We start from the raw sequence: 22,300 nt of genomic DNA, 5'->3' as shown, positions 1-22,300 counted from the left end.
CCCCCATTGAATTCAACTTCTTTTTGGTGTTTTCTTTGGTTTTCTTTCAAGTTCGAAGTCAGAAATTCCAAGTTCCCAGTTGTCATTGAATGCAGCACTGCATTGGAACACACAGTTCCATCATAAAACCTTCTACTATTGATAAAACTTGACCAGTTCATAGAATAGTTCTTATTTTAATCAGTAAAAACAACAACATTCAGTGTTTCTGTATGAGAGTAGAGAGGGTGGAGAGGGTGGAGAGAAACTGAAGTTCTCATTTCACCACTAAAAATGGCTGCTATGAACAGAGGTCTCTGTTAGACTTCGAACAACCTTCAGGCCGATCTGGAACAATCTGAAACGGTGGTTTCAGCTGCTTCGGAAAAGATTCCCAAAGAGCTCTAATAAGAGTGTCAGTTTGTTTTAAGGAGAAGAAATGAAGCCCAAAAGGGAAACATCCCACAGTGGGACAATGCTGCCATGTTGTGGGGCTGCAGCCTTTGAATGAATCAAAGGAATGCTGAATTCAGACGATTATGAAGGCATCCGTCAGCATGAGGGGGAAGTATGAAAGTGAACAGCAGTTAGTTCCTACCTAAACCCAGTTGAAACCCTCAGAGAGCTGAGATCCACTCCATCCATTCAAAGATGGAGGAGGAACAGAAACTTTACCAGGCGAGAGACGCAAGAAGCTTCTGGATAGGTACAAGAAATGTTTAGAAACTTTTGCTTTTGGTAAATCTTCTTCTACCAAATACACCGAAAATTGTGTCTTTTGCTTTTGTGTGTTTTATATAGTATGTAGTTGATATTTTACACATATTCTGATTATACAGACTTTGTTCATTTGCATTTGTTTCTGCAGCTATTCTTGAAAGTGAAGATGTGCCTGAAACCTCTGGTTCGTCTTCCAGTTGTCTGTATTTTCTGTGTGTGTGTGTGTGTGTGTGTGTGCACTCAACAGTCACACCACAGTCTACTTTGCATGCGCTGAGGTGTCTTTGCACTCAAACAAAGGGGAAGGGGAACATGTGCAATGTGTGATGGAAACACAAACCTTGTCCTGGGCCAAAGAGACGTATCAACAAAGAGAGGGGTGGAAGAAAAGGAAGATGGAGGAAGCCTTCAGACTGGTCCAAATGAGGTTATTCTTTTTCCTCCTTCCTCCCAACCTCCTTTTTCACTGTGGTACCAAACTCTTCACACATCCACCTTTTTCTTTAACTTCTCCTCCTTTTTCTACTCCTCCTTCCTTCCTCTTTTTGTCCTCTTACAGTTAAAGTCATACTTTCTCTTCTCCCTCCTTCCCTTCTGCTCTTTTTCTCCCTTCCCCTCTCGACTCCTGCTCAGTGACAGTTGACCTCCGTGACACAGTTTTCCTAAAACTCTGGTCTGAAAACAGAAAGGCAGTGACTCAGTGTCTGTCCACATAGGAAGGTAACATTCGTTCACACGTACTGAAAATAGGCTGAATATTAGGCTTATTATCAGCACGATGCAGTACCATAACACTTGCTGCTTCTTACTGTAGGCTGAAATTATGAAGTAAAGACAGCATGATGTGTGTTTTTGGAGTAAACAGCTGCAAAAAAAGTAAGAATAGCTGCAATTAGAATAGGAATAAAAGACTTTTTGGAAATAGGAGTAACTACCTGTAATAGCTCAGTGTAAACAGCACATAATTGCATGTGAATAGCATGCTAGTTCCAGGTGTTATCGCTATTATTTGTTTTTCTTTGTGTGATTTCATGCCATGCAGTTTGTTTAATTAAACCGTGCAGAAACAGACTTCCTAACCTTTATCTCCTCCCAGACAATCGATTAACTTCAATGGAAAAGAACAAGCACAAAGCTGTAACCTGCTCACTGATAATGACATCTGGAACATCCCATAAGGAAAGCCTGCTTGGTTCTTTTTTAAAATGATAAAGATCTATAAAGAAAATGTTTTTATTTTTGCATGTTTGCGCCACCAAATAAGTTCTCTTTCAACGCTATTTGCAAAGCAAATATCGCTGGATCCTGTATTTAGCATCACAAAATACCACTGCGATCAGTTCAAAGAGGCACAAAAAAGCCAGACTGCTTTTCCTTCTTATACCTGCTGCTAAGTGTCCACATTTGTTTTGTTTCATGGTGACAGTTAATAGTTCCCAATGAGGTTCACACCGACACTTTGAGTGTAGTGGGCCACTGTCCTGATGACATTTGTCCCACAGATTAGTGTTTTAAAAGTTAAATCAGACCCCTCTGATACTTTGAACACCTATGTTCAAGAGATTTCTGCTTTGAGACCATTTCTGCACATTGTTTTTAACAGTAATTCTACTTTCCTTCTACTCTCCTTTGTGATTTCTTACTTTGGGGCGGCTGTGGCCACAATGTTGAATAATCACCAAATGATTAAACTGTTATACTATTACATGGTGCTATTTCCACCAAAGACTATTGAATTAAATTGAATTTTACTGTATTGATCCCTAAAGGGGAATGATACTGATGCAGCATAAATAAACAAATGATAGTCTTTAGTTATGATAAACAGTCACTGGATTAAAGTATAGCTGCAGGCAGCAAAGACCTCCTGTACTCTTCTTTGATGCAGAGCTGAGGAAGCCTCTGACTGAACACAGTCCGTTGTTTCTTTACTGTGTTGAGTAGACGGTTTGCAGTGTTGTCCGTTATGTTCAGCAGCTTGAGCAGCATTCTTCTTTGTATGATCAGCTCCAGGGACTTCAGAGCAGTCCCCAACAGAGCCGGACCTCTTCTTTGAGTCTCTGAGAAGCATTTCCAGTCTAGTCTGTGGTCCACGTAAACTCTGTGGAGTCTGTGGAGTCCCCCCCCCCTCTGTCAGGATAAAAGGGAGGGTTCAGGAGGAACAACACCAGCTGGCCCCACCAGTTGGAGGGGCCCCACAGATTGATGCGAGTGTAAATCCAGTCGGACAAAATATTGAAAGGGGCCAGGTTTATGGTCAAGTGTATCCCTGCAGATTCAGGATTCGTTGTCCTGCAAAGAGACTCTCATCTGAGGGCACGATAAATTCAACCCCTGCTAAAACAAAAGCCAAAGCAGAGAATGACCATGCCTTTTACATTTCTCTCACTCTTTTAGGCTGTTCCTGTGAGAACACATAGCAACTATATATACAATAACTAGCCAGTTATTTCGTAAACCAGCCTTAGTTTTTAGTACTTTTAGGACAAAAGTGATCCAAACTTTGTACCCGAGGCAAAAATACATAAAAAGCCAAAAGATCAGGAGCATAAAAAAACAAGCAAAGGGCATCAAAAACAGACAGCAGGAACAGGTAAAGGTAACACGTGCAGAGACAAGAAATACTATGACTGGAAAAAGACGATTAGTGTACAATGACTGATAGGTAAATGAGAGATAACAGGCATATAGAGGTAACTATTTAACTTATTTATTGTGGATAATTGGTTGGATGATGATATCTTATCTGATTTGGAAAATCTCAAACAAGTCATAGGTCTTTCCTCCCATTGTAGAGGTGTTATGTCCCAGGAGGCCTTATGTGTCACATTTAAGGGTATAAAATAGATTTTGAATTGATGACTATGTTCATGCATTTGTCAGACGCTTTTAGCCAAAGCAACTCACACTCATATCCCAGGTAGGCAGGTAGCATAAGGGGGTCTACTATCAGGGGTTAGTGGCAATCTTACCACTGCACTGTCCAGCCACTGACTAGTTTTTACTGGTGATAAAACTCCTTTAACTGGTTTGGGTGAGCTCATAGGTGAGACTTACCTCTTTCACAAAGTTTAGTTTAAAGTAGGGCTGATAGTTAACACGTTAATCGCAATGCGATTAATTTGATCGCGATGCGATTAATTTAATCGCGGTTAATCGCGGCCTTAGCATTTGGCTTAATGAGACTCTCCATGAGACTCTGCCTCTCAAAGGTGCTCTTTTTATACCCAATCATGTTAATAACCTGTTGCCAGTTAACCTAATTAGCTGCAACTTGCTCGCCCGGCTGTGTATTTTCGGCACTACTTTCTTGAAATAGTAAAATGTTTCATGTTCAACATGATTATAGGCAAAATATCTATTGATCAGATTTGCATATCATTGCATTTTGTTGTCATTTCCACTTCTTTTTAAAATTGGGTTTGTATTAGACAAAATCCCTCCACCACAGGGCCAGAGGGTGTAACGGTTGTTACTTTGATGAATGAATTCATCCTGATCATCCTGTGCGGTTCCATTCACAGCAGGAACATGTATACTCGCCCTTACAGTACTCGGTCCCCCTCCCTGCAGGCGGACATGGCACAGCCTCACAGAGATGCACCGACATTATCCATTCACTACGCTCTGGCCAACGCAAAAGTACAAGTAGCCAAGTCCACAAGAAAGGACCCCATTTTTTTCCTGCGATTTGTAAATACCTCTGCTCCAGTGCAACAACTTCCAGGCTTGTATCTTATAACCATCAAACATTTACATGAGAAAGTTGACAAAGGCTGAAACAGCGGAGGAGGCTTTGCAACAAAGAGGCCCATTTATAGTGTACAGTCAGGGAGAGACACTGAGAGGGAGGGTAGGAGGAGAAGCTGGGAGGAGAGTTGAATTAATGAATTAAAAATGTTGAGAAACAGTGGCCGTCTGAATACTTTTGGGTTTATATAGGGCGGCATGCTGGGGGGGCCTGGAGGAGTGGACAGCGCAAGCTTCTTTAACTTCCCTGCGAGTGGACACACAGGGCTCTCTCTCTGCTTCACATTCAAGAAGAAAAAGTGCAAACTGTGCTCATCCGATTACATAATGATCCAGTAACAGTGATCCGGAACCGGTGCTGCCAGTGCCAGTGTGCTGGGAGACACTGATGACCGCTGGGTAATCCTCATCCAGCCTTGTTTCATGAGTTTTTCTTCTGGGGAAGCATAGGATGACACGGAGGTAGTGCTGCAATGTGATGCAAAACATGTGTGAGCTGTCAACAAGTACGACTCGATCAAGAGCCTGAATGTTTGCATCCTTTTTTCCTTCTTCTTCTGAGACAGCTGAAAACCTCTAATCTGTGTTTTCACATGTTTGCTGGACAGTGAAACTTATTAAATCTTCATAACTCCAAGCTGTGGTCAGAGCGAACCTCTGTTACAAGTCAACAGAAAGGTAAGAAGCAGTTCAAAGCAGAGAGATTGATTGCTGATTGTCATGGTTACATCTTACTTTGTTGTGTTTGAACACTAAAAAAACATGTATTTTGGTTTTCTGGATGTTTGCGATCGAATTGTGGAAAAAAAACTAGTGTTATTGTTCAAGCTGTGATCCGTTTTCATTTAAAAAGAGCTGAAATGCCGGAAATATGAGGAGACACTTGTCTGTGAACACTTAGGGTGCCATGATGGATCTGTGTAAGTGATCTCAGGCTTGCTGCACCTGTTGTTATGTTTTCAGCACAGTATTCACTTCCCTCACCTGTCCCCCCGATATACACAATTTACACGAGCTGGTTCACGGCGTCAGCCAGAAGTTCGACAGCAAACAGCTGATAGTGAAGAACAGCTTCCCTGCTTATTGATGAAGAAATGACACAAAACTCAGCCTTTGTCTCCAGTTTCTGTGCGTGACACATTTCACAACACAACAGTGGGCTTTACAGTAAATGCTGCTGTTGTACAGACCTCACATCAGCTCAAAAAGAGACTTGTTCAAACCACAAAAGACAGAGGTGTGATGCTTTTGTTGTTTTTATACCCGGTATTTTACACCGGAAACCGTCAGTGAAAACAAGTCTTTTCACTGAGAAGCACCAAAGCAGGAGCAGACGTTAGATTTACAGTGTCTATAGAGGAGCTCCGGCCACTACCGACCTGGAAAAAGATGCTAAGAGTCACTTCTGAATGACTTCAGCTCTCCTTTCAGTGATTTGGTTCAGTGTCGTAACTCTCCTGACACTAGTTCTCGGCTGAGGAAGTGGATTCAAATCGTTTCGTACAGTGTTAGATTTAGAGGGAGACTCTGCAGTCTGCTGACAGATTGAGACAAACGTCTGGTCTCCGTGGTTACCGCTTACATTCACTTCCTGTTCTTTGAGTCAAAATCAAAGTAAAAGTATCTTTCTGAGATGCAGAAACAGACACGAATGTGTTTCTGACAATTAATCTAAAGTGTCAAGCTTGTTCAGGTAATTCAGATTAAACTGTAGAAAATCAGACAAATATCCTGTCCAATTAAAATCTGGCCCCTCCTCTTTTTTAAGATAATTACTTTGCACAGCAATAGACCAAACTAGCACTCCTGCCAGTCTTTTTGGAATAAGGCCAGTTGTGATCGTTTGTCAGTGAACATTTGTGGCTTCCACTGGATTACCTCCACTGTGTAATTATGACAACCCTTTAACTTTTATTCTATTTTGGGAAAGAGAAAGAAGGCAAACCTGGTGAGTAGAGCAGCGGTGAGAGTCAGATACTTCAGGCCATTTTGATGAATATTAATCAACAGATACAAATTTCACAAACTGACTCATTTTTTTCATGAGTTTGACAAAAATGTGATGTTTGTTCTCATAGCAAAGTTCTGGGAGTTATATATGTGGATGTACAAGTTGACTACTTTGAAGGGGATGGGAGTCAAGTTTATATCAGTTACAGTTTTATCTTTGAGTTTGTCAACTTTTTAATTCAACATAACACCAAAACTCTATATTTATCCATCTCTGGACAAGTAATGACTTCAGAGAAACCCTGTGATTCCCTTTAGTTGAGCACTTTTCAACATCCTGGAAGAAAAACTACCTTTAAACAAAGATAGACCACTGAAACAGGCACGGAAGGGGCACCACTTTCCTTGTTTAGCAGAAGATGTGCAGGTGCAGGTTTTTAGGAATGGAGCAAAGAAGTAAGCCAGTCTTCGTGTGCATACAAGATCTATGCAGCTCGGGAAAAGTGCATGCACTCTGACACAGTTTCACCCTGCAGGGTTAGGCCATTTGTAAAAACCTTTTCCTTCAGCTGCAGCTGCTTGATACAAAATAAAAGCCAATAAACTGACACCTTGCAGCACCTAAAATGTTATTTACTGTCCATGAGGAATGGCTAAACTGTTTGTTACAGTAAATGTAGGAAAAGTAATTACCTGCAAGTGTGTCAGCTGTGTTAAGCTGCAATAAATCTGTGTTTGATGTGCAAAGCGCTGCCAGAGAGGACTTTCTGTCCTGATGAGATCCTCTTAAATCATTCCCTTTATAAGGAGAAGTTGCTACAACAGCAGCTCATTTGTGTGGGTTAGTTTGGCTGCAGTAAGTTTGGGGTTTTGTTGTCTTGAGCCGGCTGACCAGATGCCATCTTGGCACGGCCTGTGTTGTTTCGACAGGCCTTTCAGTTCGCCACAGAGGCTGCTGTGGTGCGGACAGTGGTCACAGCCTTCCAGCCTGGGAGTCTTTTCAGTGCAGAGAACTGGCTGCTGGGGGTTTTTATGGTTCGGGGACACTGGACAGCAGCACAGAGTGGAAGGGATTAATCTCTCCGCTGGAATACTAATGGCGGACTGTTGTCACCTTTCTGTTTCCTCCACCTTCATTCAACACACCCCTTCCTTTCTATCCTTCACCACCCAGATCTCTACCTCTTCCTTTTTCACTCCTTTTGTCACCCGATGCTCAATTCTTTCGCAATCCTCCCCTGAAAAGCAATTATTCTGTCTATTTGCCCCACTCTCCCATCTCTGCCCCCTCGCAATGTCGAGCACTGCATACTCACACACGATCAAACACATTCGCAAACACGCACACACACTTCTACGCTCAGTTCTCCTCTCCTTTCCCCGTCTAACATGCTCTCTCTTTCACTTACTCGCTCACCCAGTTGTATTTTTCAATGGTGGCTTTTGTCCCTTTCATCTCCTCGAAAACAAAGGATTTTTGTGCACACGGGACAGAGGGAAGACGAGGGCTGGAGGGCCGGACACGGAGGAAGAGATCCTAACCTTAGTGTGGTTACCCACTGAGGGTAGAAATGTATTTGGAGAGTGGGAATCAATCGCTGTTTCTGTCAATAAGAGAAAGTATTTGGTTGACTCTCACTCTTGATATTCCCACCTTTCTTTAGTATTTCTAAGCACCAAAGAGGGATGGAATGAACTGTTTATAGCACTATGTGATGCACTTATAAACAGACATTTTAAGTGTTTTTAGCTGCTAAGAATGCTAAGAAATCCTTAATGAGTGTGGTTTTCTTTATTGTCATTATACGGCACCCCGTCTGCCAAGGCCTTATTATATGACAATCATGATGAAACTGTGGATTAATTCACATAAGAAAACAGACTCAAATGTATAATTTCCTCCAGTCTGAATATTGTTTTTGAAAAACAACACTTTTTTACTTTGAAAATGCTTAAAAGCCTCATGTAGAAATGCTTCAAAGTGTCAGTTTTCAACATGCAGCTTGGCCACAAAGCGACTTTTCAGGCCACAGGTTGTCTTTCACAGAGGCTGTTTTCTTGGGGCTCTGGCTGCACACAGTATAAAACTTGGTGGTGACTCTTTTCTCTGGGCAGACGGACCTGTGCGGCTGTGCAAAAGAAAAGTAAATGCAAATGGTTTCTTCTCCTCAGGTGAAAAGCCCGTGATTCTGCTACTCAGAAAGAGAAAGTTACCAGCCTTGACTTTTTCTTTCTCTACAATGTGAAAGTTGCAGATTCATTGTAAAAAAACGCAGAGAGGCTAAAATTTGGATGGATCTGAACAGCACTTTCAGTTATATACTCTCACTAGATGAGGAGGCAGTTAGGTTTGTAATATTATGGCCATGAGACTGACAAAAAGTTAAAACTATACAAAGTGAAGGGGGCTGAGGTGGAGAAGGCTGAGGCTCTTAAAAAGAGCAGAAGTGACAGAAGTGAAACCGTCTATTTGTGTACGGACCAGCCGACAGCGTGGAAGACACTCGTCTGTCTGACTGCGACGGTCACTGGCTCCTTGTGTTGTTCATCAAGTAGGAATTACCAAAGAGGAACAGTAGCTTCACAACAAAGTCATTTTTGTGCTGATGAGACTCAATCGATGTGTGAAACGGGCTCAAGTGTCAGTTTGGAGTTGAACGTGGAGCGTTGCTCTGTTGGCTAAGTGTGAGATAATCATCGCGATAACGATGTTGTGCTCAAAGGATTTAAAAGAAACTGAGGCTGAAAACATCCATAGACCTTAAAAGCATAAAGCTAATCTTTTTTTGGGACATATATATATTTTTTTAGTCATCAAGCTGCAGCTTCTGTCGGCCAGAGTAGAAAAAAATATTGATAAGATGTCAAAAAATGCTGCTTTAAAGTCACGTTGTCCAACTGACAACATCAAGGCCGGTAATGTTCTCTCTTTATTAGTTTAATAGTGTGTCGGTCCACTGGAGAAGGTTCCTATTAGCAAATCAAAGTCTTCAGTCAGAACATCCCAAAGCGACTATAATGGATTTGTGGTTATTAAAAGATAAACAGAGTTATGGCAGCCTTTTCCTTTAAATGATAAAAGATATAACAAATAGATATGAACAGTTTTTGTCTTTGCAAAGCAAACATTCCTCTGGACAATAAGCAGCACTGTACCACTTTCCAACTGTTCAATAGGTCTATAAGTCCAGTACACAAGTGTACGTTTACAGTGAATGTGGGTAGGAGCTCTGTTCAGGGTTCAGAGTTCAGCTGCAGATGGCCAGGCCAAGTCACATGCTCCTGCACTGGACCACGCCCCCCCCCCCCCCCTTTCCCTGTCCACATCTTAGTATTCATAGCACAGACTTCAACACAGATCTCTATTCATTCACTCAGTGTGAGCTGCAGCATGGAGGGAGGCGAGACAAGGGTCAGAAAGGACAGGAAAGGACAGAGCGTATCAGATCGCCCTAGTTCTTAGGCTGTTGCTTCTATTGTGCCGTTTTTGGGTTTTGTTATATTTGCTCTGGGAAGCAGAGGGAGTTGTGGACAAAAGGGCTGCTTAGAAGTCAATGACTGATAGCAAAAGGGAAGAAAAGAAGAAGAAGGACACACAGCAGCCCAGATGAGGGTCGGATTGTTAAGAGTGTGCAGAGGAAAAACAATGCAGTGACAATAAGTGTAAATGGCACCCAAGGGTGGGGGATCTCTCATTCATTTAATACACCACCACATACCAGCCTGTCACTGTACATCCTCACGCCTCAAGCCTTTAGTAAACTCAGGATAATTACATATGATGATGGTGTAATTGTACTGTACAGAAACCTGCACATTTCATACTAAAACTGCAACAATTTACATCAGATTTTAAACATAATTTATTACCAGAATCAGTGAGGATGGGTGATAACGTTGGGTTGCAGGACCTGACCTGCAGCTGGCTTTTCACATTATTCCAGATGTCATCAGGGATTTGTGCTTGAAAAACATTTAAACACACTGATGTGAACGCACCACTGAGAGCCGTGTTATAAAAGAGAAGTCAGAACACAACACAGCAGTGAGCTTTCACTGCAAAACAGTGGATCTACCATCATAGTTTTATCCCAAAGTGAGGTCTTCTGTTCAAAACAAGACAAGATGAGGTTAAAGCAGCTTTCACTGGCAGATGTCTGCACTGGTTCAAGCGTAAAGACCCTTTTTCTTCTCTTTAAGAAAAGATCCTTAGTGTCTGCTCGTCTTAGTTCAGCAGCTGCCTGCTGAAAAGAGAAACCACCGTGGACAGTCACACCTCTGTCAAGCTGAAAAATGTGCTTTTAATCCCCTTTTTCTTTTCCTTCTCTGGTCATTTTCCTCTCCTCTCAGACGTTCCACTCTGTCATTCATGTGCTTAACACGTTCTCTTTCTTCTCTCCTTTCTCAAACCTCCTCCATCTTTTCATTTGAAATCACCTGCCATCCAACCTCTTCCTCGTCCCTTCCTCTCTGTATAAACCTTTTTGCACACCTCTCTTCTCCTCACATTCCGATGTCCCCTCTTCCAATTTCCAACCCCATGCAGGGCCAGCCATGACCTCAGCCACTCCCCCGTCCTCTGAGGGAACCTCCCCACAGACAGTATGCCACTCCCAGACGCAGACTGACATCACCAAGCCGCTGCTGGGCTCCACGGGGGGGACCGGTGGGGCAGGTGCAGGTGCAGGAGGAACAGGCGCCGCAGGAGCCAGCGCTCTGCGCAGGAGGCGCAGGGTCCTTTCAAAAGATGGACGAAGCAACGTGCGCATCGAGCACGTCAGTGGCAGAGGGGCGCTGTACCTCCGGGATCTGTGGACAACTTTCCTGGACATGCAGTGGCGCTACAAGTTCTTCCTCTTCTCTGCAACCTTCGCCGGGACCTGGTTCCTGTTCGGGGTACTGTGGTACCTGGTGGCCCTGGTGCACGGAGACCTGATTGGTGAGGAGGAAGGAGGAACCCGTTACTCATGAAATGTGGTCTGACCTTTATCTAAATCAGAATCATATACACCAAAGCACAGGCTGGAAACAGGAACCGGACCCTTATTCTGCTGCTTTCTCACAGCTGAACATGCATACTTTTTAAATAATTGTTTGTCCAGTTTCTAAGATAAGAAGCATCAAACCATGATGCTCACTCTACCATGCTTCACAGTTTACTGTAGGTGGGGATGTATTGTTGTGTCTTTATTGAACACGGTTGTTATTCAACTGCATGCCGCGTTCTTACTGGGATCTTTGCACAACTTTTATTTCAAGAGAATTTAGCAACAGTCTTGAACTTCCTTTGGTTGCAGACAGTTTATCTTAATGTGGACTGATGAACACCAAGATCTTTAGAGAAGCTTCCTTAGGGTTAAACGTCATAAACTCGACAGGACTTTATAAGTCTTATCATAATTGGTGAGATAAGGAAGCAGCCTTTCCAGAGAGGAGTCCTTATCACAACCCACACTTTCAGTCTTCTCTTTAGCTGGAACATTTGATTGCACTTCACATTTGGATGAGTCACCGACAAAAAGGGCTCATTCATGTTTTCCAGTGTATGATTACTCACTTTGTCCTGTGGACACACGAGAAAAACAACAATTTTTCAACTTTTCAGTCATGCCGTGTTCTTCCATCTTTGTGAAGTGAAGATCTGGCCACAGTTTAAGAGTAGAACAGAAATCCTGGTGATGTAATTTATTGCTTTAACACTTCAGACTGACATATCTCAACAACAATATGACAGCTGACGTTTTATTCACTCGTGTTTATTAGCCGGTGAATGATAGCTGTGACGTCCTTCTGCAAATATATAGAGTTTGGAAAGTTGGCATGTTGATCAACCACTAAAAAACTAGGACTGAGAGCAAAATATAGTAAGTTTTATTATCAGAAACCTCATCAGTAGATATTTTGTAGTTATAAAACTACCTTTTCTTCTGTTATTTAAAGCAGATCAGGAGTCATGTGCTCAAGAAAATAGCTTTTCTCAACTTTCTGTACCAAAATCAGATTAAATTAAAGAAAAAAAAGAAAAATCTTTATAAATTTCCGCTGCTTTCTGTGAAAAAGAGCTTGTTCAGCGAGTTTTTTGTGAATAAACCAATAAAATCAATAGCAGCACAGTTTTTCACTACAGAAAACAGACCAGAATGACCCGTTAGAACAGAGAAAAGGGAACAAAGTGTTCTTGGTATTTTCTTTGGACAAACTGCATCTTCTGTTCTTCCTCTCTTCCTCCAGAGTTTGACCCCCCCTCCAACCATACACCATGTGTAATGGAGGTGAAGACCCTGACGGGGGCCTTCCTCTTCTCTCTCGAGTCGCAGACCACCATCGGTTACGGTTTCCGGTGCATCACGGAGGAATGTCCTGTAGCGATAGTCCTCCTCATCGTGCAGCTGGTCATCACCATGGTGATGGAGATCTTCATCACAGGCACTTTCCTTGCAAAGGTGTTTTTTTGTCCTAATCCATGAACAATTTAGCAGAACACTTGACTCTAAGCTGCCCTTTGAATGCATTATGTCGAAGCTGGGAAGCCTCCCTTTACAGTAATTTCACTCTTGATTCAGGAATCCTTTATGATCCTTAACCTTGAAGACCAATCAGTCCTGTTGTGTACACAAACTGCTTGTGTGGTGCCTTGAAGAGTGTAATAACCTGTTTTACAACCTTTTACAAACCTGGTTTAATATTTCTGTCACTCTTCAGAGCAACCGGTCTCTATTTCATCAGTTGTTGTAATTGCCAGAGTCGTTCTTTCTTATCTGTCATAAACAGTAATTCCCTTTGTCTTTGTTATCCATCTTGTAAACACAATAAATGTTCCAGTAATGTTACATTTCCTTCTGATCACGTGAATGAGTCAGGTTACCTTGAATAAAAAAATGAAGCAAACACGAAGGCTGGTAAATGATTGGTGACAGTTATGAGAAGTGTTCACCGTATGTATAACAGGAATCTGGGATTTCTTTTCCTCCTCTTGCAGGTTGCTCGTCCCAAAAAGAGAGGCGAGACGGTGAAGTTCAGTCAACATGCTGTCGTGTCAAATCACGAGGGGCGGCCCTGCCTCATGATCCGAGTGGCCAACATGCGTAAAAGCCTGTTGTTAGGGTGTCAGGTAATGCCCTTCTTGGAATATTCAAAGCTGTGGTTGGGTTTTTATCACATGTTTGTGCTACTCAGTGGTTTTTTTTAGTCCACATGCAGCTCATTCTAGATTAGTCACACAGAATTAAAGCTAATTATAACTGGAAATAGATGTGACTTTCCTGAGAACAAATATTTTTGCCTGTTATCACCAAATTCAAACCATTTTCACTCAGTATTTCGGTGCTGGTTCTGAGCAGAACCATAGCACTGCACAGCCTTCTTTCTCCACTCTGAGGAAAACTAAATATCCAAAGAAGCCGCCGTGGTTCACACTTGAAAACCAGCAATTGTTGGTTTGAGCAGGCGACCGACTTATGTTGTTATTTTGTAAGCACTCCATAAGCTTCAGAAGAAGGTCCACAAACAGGAACCTTGTTAATAGATAAGACAACAAGTCCTCCAGCCAGAACAACTGAGCAGGTTATTTATTTTATTCCTTAAGTATGACCGATAATGTTGTCCTGTAAAATATCACCTGTACAAATGGTAGGCTTAAAGAAACAAATCAGCTGGGAGTTTACACATCATTCTAAAGTCCTTCTTTAAAGGCAGGAGGAGGATGGCGTGATACGTGCTGCGCTTTCAACAGTTTGCATGAAACAGCCTTATGGAACTAAAGTTCAACGCTAACATAAGGAAACTGTTACTTTGCACTTTCAGCACTACCTGGTTAAGGTGAATCACTTGGTTGAGGTTAGAAATCACAACTGCTCGGCCAGGGTTGGAAAACCATCATGTTGGGGCGGAATAAAACCTTTTTTTTTTTCTTTTTACATCATATTTTTGCAAATCGTATGCAGTTGCTCTAAAAGGATAAGTTCACTATTTAGATCACTCGAGATCCGCCTATATCCATATAACGGGAGAAAACGGGGCTGAGACGATGCAGCCTCTAAATAAGGCATTATCTGTCTTTATTTCACCAATACTTTAATAAGAATGAATGAATGAACGTGTACTATTGCTCTGTTAGCTCATAGCTGCTGTGTTGTTGTTATTGGCGGCTATCAGGGGCTTATGGAAGGCTTTCTACACACGCGTCTTCTGGGGTGACGTCATCAACGCGCGCCGCTGCAGCACAGCTTATTTACTCCGTGCTCTGTGATAGTCAGCTACCTTTACACGGAGTTTGCTACTGATAGTTTTGTGCAACATGGCAGAATATTTATCAGACTTTGACGACGTGGACGACAACTTTGAGTACGACGTCATCCCACTAGACAGGTGTGTAGAAAGCCCCCAAACACAACAACACAGCAGCTATGAACTAACAATTCATTCATTCGTCTTAGAGTATTGATGAAATAAAGACAGATAATGCCTTATTTAGAGGTTGTATTGTCCATTCTCTCCTGTTATATGGATATAGGATGATCTCGACTGATCTAAATATCTTCCGAAAGACGCCAACTTTCAACAAACTGTTCTCGGCGAGTAGATGAACGTATTTTATGCCAGAATTAAGGTCTAGGTTTAAAAGAACAGAAATTCCCCTTTAAGACCACTAGACGTCGCTTTTTCTTCAAATTGTAATTCCAGCTCTTTTTGGCCTGCACTTGCGTTGTCATATTTGGGAGGACAGTCTACTAATTTTCAAGTCACTTCTGTGTAACTTGAAAATTTAGCTTTGTACAGTAGAAGTGTACACTGACTGAATATTTCACTGCCTTGCTCAGGAGCACGCCGCCTTTCATGGAGATGTTGGCCATTACAGGTATTAAACCTGGGGCCTTCTGGTTTCAGGATACCTTCTCCAACTTCTTGGCTACATTTACTGACTACATCTTGGCTCCCAGGTGACGGGGAAGTTGCTTCAGACGTCCCTGACAAAGGAGGGTGAGACCGTGCGGCTGGACCAGCGCAACGTGCCTTTCCAGGTGGACACGTCCAGCGACAGCCCCTTTCTCATCATCCCACTAACCTTCTACCATATCATTGATGATAACAGCCCCCTCAGAGCATGGGCAGTAAAAGGTAGGTCACTTTATGTGGCAGGCACCACACTGTGTCAGATTGTATGATATAAATGTACAACATGTCATAGAAGTGAACATTCTGCATTTAAATCATTATTGCTTTTTTAAAAAAAGATAAAAAATATCTGGCAAGGATCAGCAGTGGAATGGGGAAACATTCTCTTTAAATTTACTGCTTTAAATCTTGAAATGAAAGTTGTTCATGTTTATTGGGACAATGTGTAGGTACAGTGAGTATGTATGTGTATGTAGGTGTGTTGGTATTTACAGTCATGTGCTGCATGCTTGGCTGTCTCTGGCAGTCCAAAGTTGGACTCGTTTGGCTCTGGAGGAGAAGGTTTCTCTGGCTGGAATGTGTGTGAGAGAGATGGCCCGAGACACCCCTCATTAGAGCACAATACTGTACAGTCTGGGGTGCTGACACGAAGTCCGCACAGATCCACTTACAGCAGCCCAGACCTCTCAACACCGGAGGCCACATCAGTACCGAGCAACTCATATTTACACTCGTAGTAACAATTACTGCGTTGTGTTTTTACTTATTTATTTCATTTCATTTAATCTTCAAATCATGCCAAAATCCTGACCAAGCACGTTATCTTCATAAGTAGTCTCTCTGTGCTGGTAATATTATATACCCAGTTATTTATATATATATATATATATAAAACCTGTCATTAAACACAGTTCCAATGCATTTTAATCTGGGTATCATAACATATGGAATTGACTTTGATGTGCAGGTGCTGGAGCAGTTCAATATACATATTGATAAAGCACCAGTTAAAACAAAAAGCAGTTTATACAGTCCAGTTCAATCCAGTTCAGCCCCTTCAGCTGAATTCAGTACAGTCCGGTTCAGGAGGAGCCTGATAAATGAAGGCTCTGTCTCTCATTTGACTCTTGTAGACTCCAGGAAGCCTGCAGTCTGAAAGGAAAGTGATCTGTTTGGTACCATGAGGTCTTTAAGATGCCGTGGTGGAGCTTGGTCATTCAGAGATTTAATGAAAGGAGGCTGAAACATTTATCAAAGCAAACAAAATATTTGTTACAGACAACATGGATTTTATTCCTGCAGTTGTTGCTTTTTTCTCAAGTAAAAGCACTAAAAGCACGTGTGTCACATCAGCTAAAGAATTGTGGAGCCTGGAGTCTGAACCTGTCAAAGTTCCACGATCCGTCTCTCAGTTCAAAGCGCTAACAGCTGGTCGGTTATGGCTGATTTGGTGTTGTCTGTTTAGTTGAAGGTGATTTTAAGCGTGACTGAGCACTAGTTTCAGCTGTGATAGACTGCTTAAGGTTTGTCTCGATGCAGCTCGGCTATCCTGCACAACATGAAAGGAAATAGATCACGGGTGGACAAATGATTGTCCCTTATTCACTCATTTGGGCCATAGAGCACAGTTCTTGGACACACACATGAATTATACTCGTGGCTCAACATGAGTCTGTTCTATAGAGCTGTAGAGCCCCCCCACAACCATTCTGAGAGCTGAACTTCAGCAGAAATCTCTCTCAGGAACACTGATTCCAGAGCTACGGTGTGTGGATCTTCTTGGCATTGGACTATGAGTCATTACTTATGAATCAGTGGACTCTTTGGAGACATTGTGTTTGAGTGTCCAAATCACTGATCTAGAATATAAAACCAGCTCACCAGTGTGCGTCACAGAAGGCGGGTTGTAAGAATCAAATTGTGTGTGTGTTCGCAGTGTGAAAAACATCATCAAAGATTTCCATCTAAGACTTTACTTCCTGTAGCGCTCAGCATTAACTCCGCTGTGGCCGATAGCAACAGAAGTGCCTTCTGGGTAAAATAATCATGATAAAATGAGTCGAGTACGGCTTTCATAAGCAAAAAGGAGCCGGTTTGATGTGTCAAAGCTGAGTGGGTACAAAGTTTTCTCTGTGCAGAGTTTCAAATCATGAATCCGATGGAAGAATCAACTCATTTATGGGTGTTTCTGATGCTCGATGAACTAAAGATATGACCTGAAACAAAAGCATCACCGAAGTCATTATAACCGCTGGAATGCATGATCCATCTGCATTTAAGTTCATGGCGCTCCATCCAGTTATTGTCAAGATATTTCACACAAATAAAAATTCAAATACAGAGCAGGCAAATGCAGGGCAAGTCAGGAGGTGTCAAAAGTTAAAAAAACATCGTAATCTGGGGCATGTTGCTGCAAGGAGTGCCAGCGAGGTTCCTTAAATGCAGATGCACCACCCACAACAAGCCAAGAGAGAGAATCCCTCAGCCATGTTTGTGTCAGAGTGTTGCGAAACGTAATGTTTTTGCCTTGGTGGGAGTGATTTTGGGTCTGGTTGAGGGTAAGAGTTGTTTATACAGATGACAGCGTCTGCATTTCTGTGTGAGGCCTGTTGATGCAGGTGTGAGCTTGCTTGACTGCATATGTCTGCTAACATGTCCTCTGGGGACAAGTGTGCCGAAGCCAGACAAATATAGACTATGTTTCGGTCATGTTGCTTGTGAGTGTTTTTTCTTTTTTCAGCTGTTTTTTTGGCTGTGTTCGAGTGGTTTGTGAGTCAGTTAGTTAGTGGGGATTTTCATGTTCTGGAAAGTGTGAGACGTGTGTGTGAGCGCATGTTGCTGTATTGCTGCTCCTTATTGGCTGAGTTTCAGCTGTGATTGTATTGAGGATGTTGCACTTTAAGGAAGTGGTCCTTAATTCTTACTTCACATGAAACGGAGACTACGCCCACTTTTAATTCTGAAGTTTTACATCAACATGTAGTTAAAAATTAAGAGAGGAAGTAGCAGCCAGGTGCTGTTGAACAAAAACATTTGATTGACTGATCATCAGGAAGTGTGAGCAGCTCTATAAAAGCAGATGTTCTGTCAGTTTGCTGCTCTGCAGCATTCAGCTGTGTGTTCACACGATGCAGAGGAGGAAAGATATCAGCAAAGATGTGCTGCCCATCAGTCTGGGAAGGGTTATAAGGCCATTTCCAGACTATCTGGAGTCCATCATTCTACAGAGAGAAAGATTATTCACAAGTGGAAAACATTCAGGACAGCTGTCAATCTTCCCAGGAGTGGACGTCCCAGCAAGTTCACCCCAAGGTGAAAAAGCCCAGAGCTACATCTCAGACTCTCCAGGCCTCAGTTAGCATGTTAAAGGTTAAAGGTCACCCCAAGGTGAAAAAGCCCAGAGCTACATCTCAGACTCTCCAGGCCTCAGTTAGCATGTTAAAGGTTAAAGGTCACCCCAAGGTGAAAAAGCCCAGAGCTACATCTCAGACTCTACAGGCCTCAGTTAGCATGCTAAAGGTTAAAGGTCATGACAACACAGTTAGAAAAAGACTAAACAAGGATGGCTTGTTTGGAAGGGCTGCAGGAGAAAGCCTCTTCTCTCTAAAATGATGATTTGGGCTTGTTTAGGATTTAAAAAATGTGTTTATTTATTTTCAAAGGGTAAAAGCATCAGAAACTAAATAACCTCAGTTCTCTATTCTCCAGGCGGTGGCTGGACTGACCCTGAAGTGGCCGACTTTGAGCTGCTGGTGATCATGAGCGCCACTGTTGAGCCAACTTCTGCGACCTGCCAGGTTCGAACATCCTATCTTCCGGATGAGATTCTCTGGGGATATGAGTTCCCCCCTGTCGTGTCCCTCTCCCCCTCAGGAAAATATGTAGCTGATTTTGCCTTCTTTGACAAAGTGGCCAAAACCAAAACTCCACCCCTTTTCAAACAGGCCCTGCCACCAAATGCACAATCACAAGCCCCCCATCACCATAGTGGCAAAGAAGATGGAACAGACCCGGAGAAGATGCGGCTGGAAGAGAGCTACAGGGGGGAGGAAAGAGGACGAGAAAGGGGGCGCATTCGAGATTGCAGCCCTCACAGTGTGCGCATTAGTAATGTGTAAAGAGACAGGAAGAGGTTATGGGGAGATGGTGATGTGAAACTGAGATAATGCAGTTACAGGAAGAGACAAAAACCAACCGAGCTGCTCAGACGAGGGAAATATTCTCACATTTTTCCTCCACATGTAAAACAAAACCCTCTGCCTACACATATGCTAATTGTGTACCACAAGGCAGGAAGTTACACCTGGTTACTCACATCATCCAAACACAAAAGTCTGTAAACAATGTGCTGAAGATATCTGCAACCAGCATCAAAGGGAGCGAGTTTCGGTACAAGCCTGACAGGTGCAAATGAGAAATTAAACTTCTATTCGTTCTTCTTTTTGGGGATGGACTTGTTTTACTGAATTATACTTCTACACTGGAAAAATCCTCCTCCTACCCCGTCGTCTCTGTCAATAATGTTGTCTTTAAGCCTGCTTTTCTGCAAGAAAAAAATAAAAGTAATGATGACAAAGAGTCTAAAGACGTAATAAGAACAGGAAAAGCACATCTCTGAAGGTCTGATGTGTCTCAGCACTGTTGTTTTCTTTTTAATGGAAGGTTTTAGTAACTTCTAGTGGAGAAGTTGTAGATTGCAAACAACTGGATACTCTCTAACTCACCCCGTGCTAAATGCTGCTTTACAGCAGAGACCAACAGTCTCTGGATGACACCTGGTCGTTCTAAAATGTAAGAAAAGAGAAAGTGAATAATATTAATCTTTTACGTCACTGTAAACATAATTTTACTGAATTTTTGTATTGTGTTTGTGACAGTATATCTCTTAAATGCTACACACTGGACTTTTAATGAAATAACTGCTAAAATACTGAAACCATGTTATTTTTTATGAGGAATTTCAAAGGAATGTATTACATTATATCATTAGCCTCTAACAACGTCATTACCTGAAAATGTGCCTCTTGAATGTCTCATCTTGCTTATTGGGTTAAAAATGTGTTGTAATTTGTCATTTCACATATGAGGAATAACTGAACAAAACTAATCCTGTAATGCACTATATTAAATGATTAAATCATGTGGTTTATATGTATAAAGTTCGGGGTTTGCAAATGCTTCATGGGTGAGTGTAATGATACTTTTTAGATTAACCTTTATGTACAGTATGTGTCATGTGCCTCTGTACAATATTTGTAAATATTTTTTTTCTATATTCTTCATTTCTGTTTTTCTTTGATGCACAGTTTTGCTTTTCCATTACATCATATTAAAGTAACACTTCAGGAGGTTTGAGAACCTGAAAACTAAGCGCTTCTGACTCATTTTGAGGAACATTGTCCTTTGTTATGCACATTCCTGGGCCTGAAAGCACCCGGGGGCTGAGATACTGCAGTTCACCACTTTTGATGGCATCTTTGTGGCTTCTTCAGCAAGACAACAAAAATAATCATGTGCATGGCTCAGACAGAGATTTTTTTTTATCAACATCCCACAACTATATGGGCCAAAAAAGGCCAAATTATCTTGTGTTGTTTTAAAGGGGAAGTTCTTTTTTTTTTTTTTTTTAAACCTGGACTTTATTTTCTGCTCTATATCTACTCACCAAGAACAGTTTGGTGAAAGTCAGCGTCCTTCGGAAGATATTTAGATTCCTCGAGATCTATATAACGGGAGAGAACAGAGCATTGACAATACAGCCTCTAAACAAGGCATTATCTGTCTTTATTTCACCAATACTTTAAGATGAATGAATGTGTACTATTGCACTGTTGCAATAAAGACTAAAGACCGGGGCCTCCCCCTGGAGCCAAGCCTTGGGGCGGGGGGATGAGGAAGCCGAGTCAGAGAGCTCAGAGATGGGGCCTCCCATTTCTTGGGCTGAGGTTGCAGAGGTGGCAAAATGCTCCTCAGTGGCAAGGCCCCGGGATAAATGAGGTCCGTCCGGAGTTCCTCAAGGCTCTGGATGTTGTATGGCTGTCTTGGTCGACACACCTCTTCAACATCACGTGCACATCGGGGATAGTGCCTCTGGACTGGCAGATCGGGGAGTGGTCCCCCTTTTTAAAAAGTGGGACCGGAGGGTGTGTTCCAACTACAGGCGGATCACACTTCTCAGCCTCCCTGCTAAGGTATATTCGGGGGTACTGGAGAGGAGGATCCGTCGGATAGTTGAATCTCGGATTCAGGAGGTGCATTGGGGTTTTCGTCCTGGCCGTTGACCAGCGGACCAGCTCTACACCGTCAGCAGGGTCCTGGAGGGTTCATGGGAGTTCCCCAACTGTTCTAAATGTGTTTTGTAGACTTGAAGAAGGCGTTCGACCGTGTTTCTCGGGGAGTATGGAGTGCCAGACACCTTGATAGGGGCTGTTTGGTCTCTATATGACCGGTGTCAGAGTTTGTCCGCATTGCCGGCAGTAAGTCGGACTTGTTTCTAGTGAAGGTTGGACTCCGTCAGGGCTGCCCTTTGTCACAGATACTGTTCATAATTTTCATGGACAGAATTTCTAGGCGCAGCCAGGGCGTTGAGGGGGTCCAAATTGACAACCTCAGAATCGGGTCTCTGCTTTGTGCGGATGATGTAGTTCTGCTAGTGTCGTCGAGCCGTGACCTTCAGCTCTCACTGGAGCAGCTTGCAGCCAAGTGTGAAGAGGCTGGCATGAGAATCAGCACCGCCAAATCCGAGACTATGGTTCTCAGCTGGAAAAGGGTGGGATGCCCTCTCTGGGTTGGGAGTGAGATCCTTCCCCAAGTGGAGGAGTTCGAGTATCTCAGGGTCTTGTTCACAAGTGAGGGACGAATGGAGCAGGAGGTTGACAGGCAGATGTCTGGGCTCTCCCTTAGAGATAGGGTGGGAAGCTCGGTCATCCGGGAGGGGCTCGGAGTAGAACCGCTGCTCCTCCGCATCAAGAGGAGCCAGATGAGGTGGCTCGGGCATCTGGTTAGG

General features: G+C 42.7%; 1 protein-coding gene across 4 annotated transcripts; it reads left to right on the top strand.

Moving 5' to 3' along the window:
* The first annotated feature begins 1,005 nt into the window (after positions 1-1,005).
* Positions 1,006-20,725, top strand: kcnj10a (potassium inwardly rectifying channel subfamily J member 10a). 4 transcript variants are annotated; one of them, XM_072376693.1, is made up of 7 exons: positions 4,175-4,911; positions 5,058-5,127; positions 10,946-11,338; positions 12,631-12,842; positions 13,379-13,510; positions 15,339-15,516; positions 19,003-20,725. In XM_072376693.1, exons 3-7 carry the CDS (start codon positions 10,954-10,956, stop codon positions 19,410-19,412), a joined length of 1,317 nt encoding a protein of 438 aa, XP_072232794.1. In that variant the 5' UTR covers positions 4,175-4,911; positions 5,058-5,127; positions 10,946-10,953; the 3' UTR covers positions 19,413-20,725. The 4 variants fall into 4 exon arrangements, with proteins under 4 accessions (XP_072232795.1, XP_072232794.1, XP_072232793.1 ...); XM_072376694.1 differs by lacking the exons at positions 4,175-4,911; positions 5,058-5,127 and adding an exon at positions 1,006-1,126; XM_072376692.1 differs by having other exon boundaries at positions 4,175-5,127.
* The last annotated feature ends 1,575 nt before the right edge of the window (positions 20,726-22,300 follow it).

Source organism: Leuresthes tenuis, unplaced genomic scaffold (genome assembly GCF_036924035.1).
Source record: "Leuresthes tenuis unplaced genomic scaffold, fLeuTen1.0.hap1 SCAF_22, whole genome shotgun sequence".
Classification (NCBI taxonomy): domain Eukaryota; kingdom Metazoa; phylum Chordata; class Actinopteri; order Atheriniformes; family Atherinopsidae; genus Leuresthes; species Leuresthes tenuis.
Note: the sequence above shows the minus strand (reverse complement) of the source record. Positions and strands in the feature narration are given on the sequence as shown.

What these genes read in the sequence shown, in the direction of transcription:
- kcnj10a (XM_072376694.1), top strand. Translation starts at nt 10,954, where the DNA reads ATGACCTCAGCCACTCCCCCGTCCTCTGAGGGAACCTCCCCACAGACA. An exon ending in GGTGCACGGAGACCTGATTG is followed by an intron (nt 11,339 to 12,630) that starts GTGAGGAGGAAG and finishes CTCTTCCTCCAG; the next exon opens with AGTTTGACCCCCCCTCCAAC. An exon ending in CAGAGCATGGGCAGTAAAAG is followed by an intron (nt 15,517 to 19,002) that starts GTAGGTCACTTT and finishes TCTATTCTCCAG; the next exon opens with GCGGTGGCTGGACTGACCCT.